Source organism: Geotrypetes seraphini, chromosome 8, assembly GCF_902459505.1.
Source record: "Geotrypetes seraphini chromosome 8, aGeoSer1.1, whole genome shotgun sequence".
Classification (NCBI taxonomy): domain Eukaryota; kingdom Metazoa; phylum Chordata; class Amphibia; order Gymnophiona; family Dermophiidae; genus Geotrypetes; species Geotrypetes seraphini.
Window position 1 is genome coordinate 56,732,001 of NC_047091.1, and position 12,928 is coordinate 56,744,928.

Here is a 12,928-nt window from a genome sequence, read left to right on the forward strand (position 1 = left end):
CCAACCTGTCTGTGTATGAAAGGTTTTCCATACCTTTTATCATTTTCGTCGCTCTTCTCTGGACCCTTTCAAGTATCGCCATGTCCTTCTTGAGGTACGGTGACCAATACTGGACACAGTACTCCAGATGCGGGTGAACCATCGCACGATACAGCGGCATGATGACTTCCTTCGTCCTGGTTGTAATGCCCTTCTTAATAATACCCAACATTCTGTTTGCTTTCTTGGAGGCTGCTGCACATTGTGCCGTTGGTTTCATTGTAGTATCTACCAGCACACCCAAGTCTTTTTCAAGGTTACTATCCCCTAGCACTGACCCCCCCATTTTGTAGCTGAACATCGGGGGTTTTTTTCCCTAAATGCATAACCTTGCATTTCTCTATATTAAAGCGCATTTGCCATTTGCTTGCCCACTCTTCCAGTTTGTTTAGGTCCCTTTGTAGGTCTTCATATTCTTCCGTGGTTCTAACCCTGCTGCAGAGTTTGGTGTCATCCGCAAATTTTATAACTTCACACTCCGTCCACGGAGAAGCTAAGTACTTCCTATTGGTTCATTGCTTTGCTGGATTTGGACGTTTGACTTTTTGGCCCCCTGGATAGGGGATAGAGACAAATGCTGTGAATGGTAGAGTGTGTTTTTTTGATTTATTCATATATATTTTTTCACACTTAGCACTGTTGGGTGCACTTTAATTATATTAGCACGGAGTAGAGCCCGGGGATGTTTCACAGTTAACACTCTTCTGGGTGTAAGCCAGTGACAGCCTTTACCTCTGGGATTCTCCAGGAGGCGGCTGTGTGACTGAGGGCTCTCCCATGCATACATAATTCTTGAAGATTGTTTTGAGTAGTTTTACCATTCCTGCTCTTGTCTCTCCCCCTTATCTAGTTCTATTTCTTGGGGTTTGGGAGGTTTTTGTTCTTTTTGTGATTTTTTTTTTTTTCTTTATTCCAGAGCAGCTTTGAACATTTTGGGATGCAAAAAAAATTATTGCAAGTTTGAATAAGAGCTGTAAAAAAATGAAACAGCCATAATTAATCACGTTAAGCTTTTTCCTTTAACTTAATTTTGTTATATAAAGAACTCCTTATCTATTTTCTTGTTTCTTCCTAAGATAAATGAGGTCTAAGGAAGAGTTTAGATAATTTGTTAATGTTTATATGACTCTTTGGGATCTTTTTTACTATTTTTCTTCAATATTGATTGTGATTTATTAATCATTATTATACACTAATAAGTCATATGTATTCTTCATGAATAATGCTCTACATTGCTGTATCAAGAGGATTCTTGTAATTTAATTCGAAATTCAAATAAAGAAATAATTAAAAAAAAAGAAATAGTTCTTTTGGTTGCAGGCTTTCCCATTCTGTTAGGATCAAAGGAGATGAATTTTTGAAGTGAAGTCCTGTGTGGCCTAGTCCATTGTATGTAGTAAGCCAAGGCACATTTACAGTCCATGTGAAGAGCTGTTTCTCCAGGATGAGCATGAGGCTTTGAGAAGAAAACTGGAAGCACAATAGATTGATTGAAGTGAAATTCCGTGACCACTTTCGGGAGTAATTTAGAATGGGTGTGGAATACCACCTTATCATGATGGAATACTCTAAATGGTGGGTCCAAAACCAATGCTTAAAGTTCACTCATTCAAGGGGCAGAAGTGAGAGAAATCAAGAAGACCACTTTCCAAGTAACGTAGTAACATAGTAGATGACGGCAGATAAAGACCCGAATGGTCCATCCAGTCTGCCCAACTTTACCCACTCTTTAAATTACCGATTTAATTTAAATTTTTCTTCTTAGCTATTTCTGGGCCAGAACCCAAAGTTTTGCCCTGTACTGTGCTTTGGTTCCATCTACTAAAGTCTCCGTCAAAGCTCACTCCAGCACATCTAAACCATCCCAGCCATTGAAGCCCTCCCCAGCCCAAACTCAACCAAATGGCCATGCAAGTCTGCCCAATGGCCTTAGTTCTTCAATATTTACTATTATTTTCTGATTCGAGATCCTCTGTGTTCATCCCACAGTTTTTTTTTTTTAACTCTGTCACCTTTTTCTTCTTTACTACCTCCCTCGGGAGCGCAATACTTAGCTCGGGTATGAACATTCAGACCCGGCCCTCTGACCACAATCGCAATAACGACAGAAGATCTCTGTTTCGCTCTCAATTTGTATTACAAGAGCTTCATCAGGACCAGAGTGATAGATAAATTAGCACTGTCCTCTTTAGTCTTTGTGAAATGTTATAATTTCTACTTTCCCATGAACACATCGAGGAATTCTGCCAAAGCACATTTCATGGCGTCTGATGTTCATACCCGAGCTAAGTATTAATCTATTCATATTATAAAATTGAAATAAGGAAGAATTAATCTTATCAAGGACATTAAATAAGGCATACACTATAAATTGAATAAATAAGATATTAGGACCGATGACAGCTCACGAAATAGTCACCCGCCAAGACTTGTTCTGTTAGCTGGTGACTGCGAGCGCTTGAGATCCTATTTCACATAATATATTCAATTTGAATTTCATGAAGTGTATGAAGAAATAACTTTTTTAGGCTTAACATCAGTCTCTTTTGAAAGGGAATAGTATGTTTCACAAGTGATATTGAAGTGAAGGTAAAATTTGTATTTACCTGTGTTGTTGATCCCTATGTGCAGCTTCACTTATGTACAAGGTAAAACATTCTAGACAATTTATTTATTGGGGTGAATGACTTTTGAAAATTGCCCTAAACAGGAATGAGTTCAGTCAAATGGGATGTAGCAGGATATAATGAAAAGAATATTTATTTTCTCTTTTGGTCTTTAGGGAAGCGCATCTGTCTGGGAGAGGGCCTGGCACGGATGGAACTCTTTGTGTTCTTTGTCTCCATCCTACAGAATTTTAGCTTGAAATCCAAAACACCTCCCAAGGACATCGACATTAGCCCTGCAGTGAGCAACTTTTCAAACTTCCCTCATTTCTATGAAATCTCGTTCATCCCTCGTTAATACAAAGACTGAGTCTGGCAGATGGAAAGATATTGAACGTGGATCAGGAGCTGTGTAGTGATCAAGTTTCAAGTTTATTCAATCTTTTGATGGATCGCCTATTACAATTTCTAAGCGATGTACATAATATAATAAAAAGAGATTGGAAACTTAACATAATAGTTATATTAACATAACATAAAAACAATTAAAACTTACTTGAGGGGTAAGGGAAAGGTTAAAGTTACAATTTCGGGTTTCGGAAGAATAAAGGGAAAGAACAAAAGGTAGGGTAAAAGAGGTAGCACAAGGTAGCACGAGCACACTTCTTAAGCATTAATACTAAAACGTAAGAAATTTAAATGAACTGTTAAAAGTCGAAAGCATCTTTAAATAAATATGTTTTTAAAAGTTTTTTAAATGTTGTAATATTTTGTTCTATTCTAATAAATTGAGGGAGTTTATTCCACCTTTGTGGACCAGCAACAGTAAATATATCTGCTCTTCTAGTACCTATAATTTTTAGAGATGGAACAGCTAATAAACATTGATCGGTAGAGCGAAGAGATCGCTGTGTTTTGTATGGGATTAGATACTTCACAGGTTACATGTGGATGCTCTGTATTAATTGGTTCAAAGGGATGCTTTTTATATTAGTCAGTACTGGGACGTAGCCATAGGCAGGCCTTGCCCGCCCAGTTTTGTTTCAGACTTGACTACCCAGTAGCTGCTGACCACCCACAAAAGTTTGTACATGCTGCTGGTAGCTGACCCAGAAGTCTTCCCTCTGACGTGTTTGCGTTTTGCATAAGATAGAAGGCTTCTAGGTCAGCTGCTGGCAGCATGTAGGAGCTGCTACCAGTGACCTGAAGAAATAGTATATGGTCTGAGGGAGGTGGGAAGGAAAGGAGAGAGAGAATTTGCTGCACGGGCTGGGCTGGAGGGTGGAAATGGTGGGAGAAAGAAAATATGTCACATGGGCTGGGGGTTGGGAAGGGAGAGAATCTGCTTCATGGGAGGGGAGGAAGGGAGGTTAAGAGAGAGATGTCTCCACACTTTGGGCTCAGGCCCGCCCAAATTTGGCTGTCAGGCTATGACTCAGGTCAGTATATAAACTGTCATGCATGGCTGACCTGACCAGATGGCTTAGGGTAAAAAGGCTCCAATGGATTGACACTGGTGTTTCCTTCTTAAGGATGTAAAGTTGAATTGCTATACCCCATGCCACCCTACCCTAGCCTCACCCCAGCCCTATCCCATTTTAGCCTTTTCAAAAATCCATGCCATTGACCACCTATTCCTATGTGAATTTTAACCTTTCCTTTTCTCTTAGCACCTTCAGCCTCACAGAGGTGCCTATTTTACAAAAATCTGCTCCCCTTGACATGAAAACCTAGCTATGCCTCTGTATCTGTATGTATGTGTATTTTTGTGGAAAATACTGGTGTTAGATTTGCAATCACTATATTTAATCAGGCAGTGAGTGAGGTGAATTGCCATTGCTGTCCTAAGCTATCCCAAAATAATGAAAGGTTAAGAGACTGGCCAAATGGTAAAAGAAACTGTTGTGGTATTTGAAACTGGACTTTCTGGTTCCCATTCTGATGCCCTAACCAGCATCCTACTCCTCTACTTTCTATGGAAAACTAATGTGATCCAAAATGTTATGCTATAATCTGCTAACTGTAGGAGTAAAGATACTGGTTTACGCCCTGATTCTTCTTGGCATGACCTTAATAGCCGAGGTATAGATATGACCTTGTTAACAAATAAAAAGGGAGAGAAAGATCAAACTGTTCTGTGGAATAGCCCTTTTATGTCAATGTGTTCTTATCAAGAATGCAGATTTTGAGATATTTGGAAGCATCAAGTTTAGTTCATATCTGAAATGAGATTGTATTTTAGGGCAAAATCTGGAGAAATAAGAAGCCAACACATAGGACAGAGATTATAAAAAGACTGACTGGATCAAACACCTGGGAGATTCCAATCCAAAATAAAACAAAAACTACATTGTTCCCTTACACTATGGAATATTGGCACTTAACCATTTAAGTGCTGGTCTCACTCCCAGAACACTCCCAAAATAGCCAATTTTGACTTGGACACTAACTGGTCATTTTCAGCAGCACCGTCCAGTTACATATTGCTGAAAATGCCTGGTTAGGTCCAGACGGCTGATTTAAATGGTTAGAAGTCTCTCCTGCTCATTTAAATTAGTTTGAATATCGGGCCCAGGAAGTTTAGGTGACAGAAACCAGAAGTGGCCACGTTTCATCCAACTGCTGACTGCATCAGGGGCACATTGTTAGAATAGGATGTGCTTATTCGGTGTTTCATTAATATTATGCTGACATTGTATTTTTCTCTGTTATTGGGGTGTTCTAATGTGGGCTTATTAAGATGTTTCATTAGTATTATGCTGACACCATATCTCTGTAATCTGAATTTCAGTGCTGTTAAATGTATATATTTTTCATACTGTTTCATGATAATCCTATTATTAGGTTTCAATTTCATGTTTTCAAGTTTAACTCGTTTATTGTATTTATGTTTGTACTTGGTCATTTTGCTATTATTATGCTGTTAACAAAATAGTAGGGGCTGATATTGAGTGATTTAAGTGGGTCAGAGAGGCTCTGGCCCATTTAAATTGCCAATCAACAGCCAAATGCTGATATCAGCTCTGATTCCTCCCCCTCCCCCCCTCCGAACTGAACACAACATTCAAGGTGAGCTCACATCATGGAGCAATATAGAGGCATTATAATATTCTTGGTCTTATTTACCAGCCCTTTCTTAATAATTCCACCACACTTTGGGAGGATGGTTTCAATGTATTGTCTGCTATGATACCTAGATCTTTTTCTTGGGTGCTGACTCCTAAGGTGGACCCTAGCATCTGGTAACGATGATTTGGATTATTCTTCCCAATGTGCATCACTTTGCTTTTGGACAAATTAAATTTCATCTGCCATTTGGACACCCAGGGCCAGATTCTCAAAACTTAAGATTGCCTTTAATGCAGTCGCTAAACTGGTTCCAGACGATTTAGCCTGCATGCATTTTAGTGGCTGATTACCAAAATGGCTTATCTCAGTCTTTAGCAAGCTTTCTAGCAGTCTACAACACTGCCATGCAAATGGGCTCTTGAATATTGAAAGGAGCACTCTGGTGGATTCTTAAAGATCCCCCAAGTCATTCTCCAAGAGTGGCATTAGCTTTTGTCAGCAAAAAAATCAGCAAATGGTTGAGGGTGCCGGTACAGTGCCAGCACTGTTAAAAGCGCATCTTGTGGCATGTGTCTTAACTGTGGCTAATGAAAAAAAAACAAAACCCTGTATTATAATCCCCCTCTCCCCCCCCCCTGCTGCAGGAGAGATGTCCACTCTCTCCGCCACCAAGCAACACATCCCCATGCCTCCAACAACCGCCACCCTCTCCCCCTTACCTTTTAGATGGCTGGCCAGAAGGATGCCTACTCCCTCTGGCCAACAGGCCTGCCTCTTCAAAATGGCGGTCCTTCCCCTCTCCAGTGCATCCTGGGATGTACCAGTGAGGGCCTGAGGTTCTGTTTGTCACAGGTTGTTTAAGGCCCTTCCCAATCAGAGCCTGGAAGTGCTTGCTCTTCTGCCTCTTCCTGCTCTGTTTGCTTCTTTTCACTTTGCCCCCATTCTGTCTGAGGCTCTGGCTTTTGTTGGTGAGAGCCACGCCCAAATCTACACAAAGCTCTGGCTTCCCCTTTTGCCAAGTTGCAGATTGTTACCAGGTAAATGAGACTATTTCTTTAAGGAAGGTTTAAGGGGTTTCATTTGTTGGTTTCTACTAGCTTTCCCTCCAGAACGGATTAACCTATCCTGCCAGATAGAGAATGACACGGGGAAAAAATATGTCCCCGTCACTGCACCGTCCCCGGCCCACCATCCTCTGCACCGCCCCGTCACCGCCGTTCCCTTCACCGCCTTGTCACCGTCACCGCCATCCCTTTCACCGCCCCTTCACCGCCACTGCCATCCCATTCACCGCCCCGTCACCGTCCCCGCAGCATCCATATAAGCCTTAGTACTGCAATATTTAGCTTATTCCTTTCTTATAAATCAAAGTTCCTGCTGCTGAACTAGAGAAAGAGATGTTCAGCTGGCAGGGTTTATACATTTTTATCAACACAACTAATATACTACTTTATCCTAAAGCAAAAAATAAATACGTGTACATAAATAGAATTTTTTTTTCTACCTTTGTTGTCTGGTTTCTGCTTTCCACATCTTCTCATTCAATTCCTTCCATCCACTGTGTGTCTTCTCTCTACGTCTTCCATTTGCTGTTACTGTGCCTCTCCCTTCACCCCCTCCCACAATTGGTCTAGCACCAATCTTCTTCCCTCCGCTCCCCCATAGTCTGGCATCTGTCTTCTTCCCTTCCAGCGTCTTCTCCCCACTCTGCCTTCCACATTTCCCTTCAGGGTCTGTTCCTCTCTTCCCTCTTTCAATGCCTTTTCTATTCCTTTCCACTACCACCCTTCCCTCCCTCCTTTACCATCTGTTCCTTTCTACCCACCCTTCTTTCATATCTTCTATCAGTCCCCCCACCATCACTAGCAGTCTCTCTTCTCCCTTACCATGAGCAAATAGAACTTCTGAAAATTGTATTGCTGAGGCATTATTTCTAAAGCCTCAGCATTAGACATCAATTTTATCATTCTTACTGTCTGCTCTGATTTCATTCAAAATTTGGTTTGTTTTGTGGCTGAGAATTCCATGACGCATTTAACCTTTTCCTGTCTCTTGAACTGTGATTTCAAGTTGATTCCTTCAATAATGGAGTCTCACAGCAGTAACAGTTTTCTCTTTTGGGCTCTTTTGACATTGTTTAAGGGATTTCTTGTACATTTAGTGCTGGTCTTCTTTGATGAGGTCACTTCAGAATCTATTTCCAAGGAAGAGAAACTTTTTCCCTTTCACTCCCTCCTTCCTTGTGTGAGCCGGGAACACGCGGTCCTCGCAGCCCCCACCCACATGCCGGCTCGATCGTTTAACCAGCTTCCTCTCTCCACCTCACCTTAGTTTGCCGGCTTTCTTTTTCGGTGACTGGCATGCTTTCAAAGAGCCGCACATGCGCGGCTGCTCAAAGTTCAATCTTCAGCTCTGCTGCAACTTCCTGTTTCCGGTTGGGTCAGAGCAGAAGATTGAATACTGAGCAGCCACGCATGCGCGGCTCTTTGAAAGCGTGCCGGTCGCCGAAAAAGAAAGCCGGTAAACTAAGGTGAGGTGGAGAGAGGAAGCTGGTTAAACGATCGAGCCGGTGGGCGGGTGGGGGCTGCGGGGACCACGCGATCCTTGATGCCTCACTGCGGTGACAAGACCATTCACCGCTCCACGGGGCAGTGAATGGCCTTGTCCCCGTCCCCGCAGAGGCTGCTATTTTTCATTCCCCGTTTTGGCAGGTTACCCACGGATAAACGCGGTAGCCGCGGGTAAACCGCCACCGTGTCATTCTCTACTGCCAGGGATTGGGACTTGAAGGAACTGTGTCTGGATAGTCAGCCTCAACTATCTGAGAGCTGGAGAAACTTTCCTGGTGAGCTTTCCCCACCTTTGAAACATGATTCTTTCTACTTTTAAACTGTGACAAGTCAAGAGATGCACTGGACTTGTCACAAGAGGCAAGGGACTTTTCTGGGGCTACTGCTGCTATGACAGATCACACTGTTTCCATGTGAAAATATGGAATCTTGAGAGCCTCATGTACGTGCTGCAGCTCCAGAATAGGCCTCCAGCTGTCTGAGTCAATCATTAGCATGACAAAGTATATAGAGTATCTGCCAGAGCTGGAAAGGTTGGGCAGCATCCGCTCTAGAACTTGAATATCCAGCAAGTACTTAGAGTGCCTTATCCGGGTGCCCTGTGGGAGATTCAACTAACCAACTGGTCAGAGGCCAGGCGAATTCCAATTGTAGCCCAACCAAATAAAGTCCAGAACAAATTGGTTGGACAAAATGCAAACCCAAGCCAGCAGGAATGCTGACAGACTGTCCCTTATCTGTAGCGGGGATCCCCCAGCCTGATGACATAGCGCCTTCTTGGTAGGTATGAAGAGACATAATTGGACATCATACTTTAATTAAATATTGCAATTTGCTGGTCTTTGGTGCCACCCAAGAAAGATACTGTAGGCGTTTACCTAGTTTTGCATAATTGCTAGGCTGGCCCTAATCAGCCCTCCTGAATTCTGGCACTTTTCAGAGATCATAGGAGAGATATATTTTTTTAGAAGTTGAATTAGAATGGTCATCTCTTCTGTGATTTTTCCCTGGGAGTTCTATGAAATCCTCCCCTAAAATTCAATGGGAGTTAGGAAATAATGATTGACACTTAGTATAAAAGCCCCTCCGGTCTTGGGGTGATGCAAGGGATCGGACGGTTGGCCCCTCCCTTCCACACCTCACTTCCGGGTTCAGGGAGATTTAAGGGTGATTTTTACCACGCCGCGGCCATCTTAAAAAGACTTAGATTGGGTGGTCATGTCGTGAAGAATCGGTACTAAAAAGGTAGGCACGTATGGTTAATATTTATAGTGTGTATGCTGTTGATATTTATACTTAGCGTTTCCCCTACTAAAGTGAGGTTTTCTTATTGTAGGGATAGTAGCCCTGAGGAAACCCCCTCTACGGGTGAAACATGTTGGCTCATTAATCCCTTGCTAACCACCAACCACCAGTTAAGCTAAGTATTCAATTCATATAAAATATTCTTTAAAACTATTTATTGTTTTAAAATAAATTAAATTAATTGAAAATAAAATTTCAACATTAAGTTTATAGGCTCTTCTTGACATGCCGTTAAGATAAATAAATCTGGAGTATAGTAATGGCTTGTCGGCCATTAATAGGAAACAGAACAAGCAGTAGAAGCCTTAAGCTTCCACATGTTCCTATCAAGAATGCACATTTTGAAATGAGATTGTCATCAGAATAAAATGCCATGAAATGAGAAGCAGACATTTACAGTAGGACATACATTTTAAAAAGATTGTCAGAATAGAAAATATGGGAACTCTAATTCAAAATATCAAGTTTAAGTTTCAAGTTTAATATTCATTTGATGAATCGCTTATAACAGTATCTAAGCGATGTACATTTTAAAAACCACAAGGATGTGGTAATACAATTAGAGTAACAAAAATTAACAAAAAAATTTTAAACAAAAGACAAATAACATTGGACAAACAAGAAGGGTTGGGGAGGAGGGGAAAAGTTACAATTTTTATATTTAGAATTTAACATAAATGGAAAAATACATTGGGTAGTAGCGGGTTTTAATATATATATTTTATTTCTTCCATTTGTGTGTTGCACATACCTATACAAGCTCTAGGCGACATTACAGAGGAAGGGGTTAGAAGAGGGTAGGGACGACTATGGAGGGCAGGAAGGAGTGGAGAGGAGAGAAGCATGTAGAATATTTTATAGAAATTCCTAACTTTACAGATAGAAGCACCATCTATGTAAATGATAGCTAAATGAATTAAAGTAATATGTAAAAAGGAATAGAAGGGAGGAACCGTTAAACAATAGAATTCAGTTAATAAAATAAGAATAGGGGTAAAAACAATGGAATAAAATTTAAAATAATTCATAAACTGAAGAAAAAATTGAAAACCAAAATCAAATAAGTCTGGCAGAAGTCCAACTTCCTGAAGCAGCTCTGTTGCCTCAGCATATTTTAAATAATCCCAACGGCAAAAGTCCAGACAGGACAGATATCAGCTCGGGCTTCCAAGCTGCTTCAGCCCTGACTCGTTGCTTCCAGACAGAAGATTCACAGAGATAGAACAATCCAGTGCTGGGTCGCACTGCTCTTGAAGATAAAGATATGAAGATAAAATGTTAATTTCCACCTCACTAGAGATGCTTCCATGGCACAGATACCTTCATTCTAGACCAGTGGTTCTTAACCTGGGTTCGTCTGAACCCCAGGGGTTCGATGAGTCAGTCTCACATGTTCGGCGGAGGTCAAAACACACCTCCGACTCATATAGCGCTTCGGTCACGTTCAATCATCTATCAGTTATTCAGTGATTTTGATCAAGACTGATCGTGTACTCGGTTTCTTGATCTATCAATCTGTAACTAACGCCTTATATACATCAATCAATTCCTGATCAAAATTTGTGATTTAACTGATAGATGATTGAACGTGACCGAAGCGCTTATGATTCGTGATGATACGCCCCGCTTGTCCATAATTGGCTGCAGGTGATCACGCAACATCGCTTGGCCTATCTGTGCTGCAGGGGATTTGATGCGCACAGTAGTCGAATTGTAACTGTTGTGATGGTATGTCGTGTGATACCTATCTTAATATTTTAATCCCTTACTAACTATGTCGAGCAAAATACGAAAGTGGTCGGACGAATATGTACAATATGGATTCACATGTATAACGGAACGTGATGGGAGTCAGCGTCCTAATTGCATGATTTGCAATGCCAAGTTGAGTAATTCTAGTCTAGCTTCGGCAAAACTAAGGGAATAAAGAAGGGTTCGGTGAATACGCATATGAAACTGGTGGGGTTCAGTACCTCCAACAAGGTTAAGAACCACTGTTCTAGACTTTATGGAAATCCAATTCAGTCCAGTAATTAAGCTGCAAATTTCTGTTGATGCATGTCTGGATCTATGTAGGAGGACCTACTCTTTGAGGTATAGGTGTGGCTTGCTGACAATTAGAATTTTTGGCAGACTTCAATTGCTACTGGGAAATGATTAGAACCCTCCCACTTGCACTGTGTTCAACGCAGATTTTGACATCTAAAGACTCATCAGACTTAGTATGTGCCTGAAATGATATTGACATCTGTGCAAAGTCTGGTAAAATGAACATTGACATATAGGACATAAATTCTTAAAAGAGCGACAGGATCAAACGTGTGAGAGAACCCAATCCAGGATAAGAAGAAAAAACCTTGCTCCCTCTCATGATGGATGTTGCTGTGGCACAGACCCTTTTTCTTGCTGTCTCTCTTTCCTGCCTAATGATCTTCTTCGTAAGGAAGAGAATGTACCAAAGAGACAAACTTCCTCCAGGGCCAACTCCTCTTCCGTTTATAGGCAACTTATTGCAGATAGAAACCAATGGAACAGGCAAAGCTCTTATGAAGGTAAGTCTGGTTTCCTATCCTGTGCCTGGCCAGGAAAGACCAATAGTTTGTTTTTAACTCATGATTCTTATCCAAATGGGACAGTTTTACCCACTATGGGCTGGATTCTGTATAGAATGCATACATTAGGTGCAACAAGGTGCCCTAATTAAGGATGTCTGGTGACACTTAACTTTGAAATATGCGAGCAACCTTTTCTATTGTCTTAATTGGCATGGTAATTGTCCAACCAATAACAAAAAACAAACAAACCTAAACTAAATCAGGATGCCTAAGTTGAGGTGCCTAGTGATGCCTAACATCTTAAAAGTAGGCATGGTTAGGGGTGAAGAATAAGCATGGCAAACTTAGGTGTTGCTATTCAAGCGGGATAGAACCTGGCCTAATGTACTGGCACCTACTAGTACAGTGCCTAGTGATGTCTAATTCTGCTTAGACGCTGCTAGACATGATTCTGTAAGTGGTGCATAGTGGTTGATTGACAACCATGCAGAGTGGTGCCTACAATGTGGGTACCCTTAGGCACCATTTATAGAATCTGGCCCTATGTATTCTCTGTGATATGGAACCAGGAGGGATAAGCATTCTTATGGAAATGAATAGTAAAATGCATCAGCGACAGGGTGCAGATGGGATATGCACACCCAGGTGATAGTTGATACCCCTCGCTCAATCTGTACCTTAGCAGAAGTAAGAATAATGATTACGGATGGACTCTACAATTATTATGGAAAAAAGGATGGAAACAAATTTCACAAGTACTTAAAACTTTGCATTGGGTGTCAAT

General features: G+C 41.3%; 2 protein-coding genes across 3 annotated transcripts in view; both read left to right on the forward strand.

Moving 5' to 3' along the window:
* Positions 1-3,556, forward strand: part of LOC117365112 (cytochrome P450 2G1-like) — a 61,552-nt gene extending 57,996 nt beyond the window's left edge. The window contains exon 9 of the mRNA XM_033955082.1: positions 2,822-3,556. Within this exon, the coding sequence (XP_033810973.1) occupies positions 2,822-3,003 (182 nt within the window). The 3' untranslated portion in view covers positions 3,004-3,556. The remainder of the gene's footprint in view (positions 1-2,821) is intronic.
* An 8,405-nt stretch (positions 3,557-11,961) lies between these two features.
* Positions 11,962-12,928, forward strand: part of LOC117365113 (cytochrome P450 2A5-like) — a 58,491-nt gene continuing 57,524 nt past the window's right edge. For both annotated transcript variants that reach the window (XM_033955085.1, XM_033955086.1), the window contains exon 1: positions 11,962-12,141. In XM_033955085.1, the coding sequence (XP_033810976.1) occupies positions 11,962-12,141 (180 nt within the window). The remainder of the gene's footprint in view (positions 12,142-12,928) is intronic.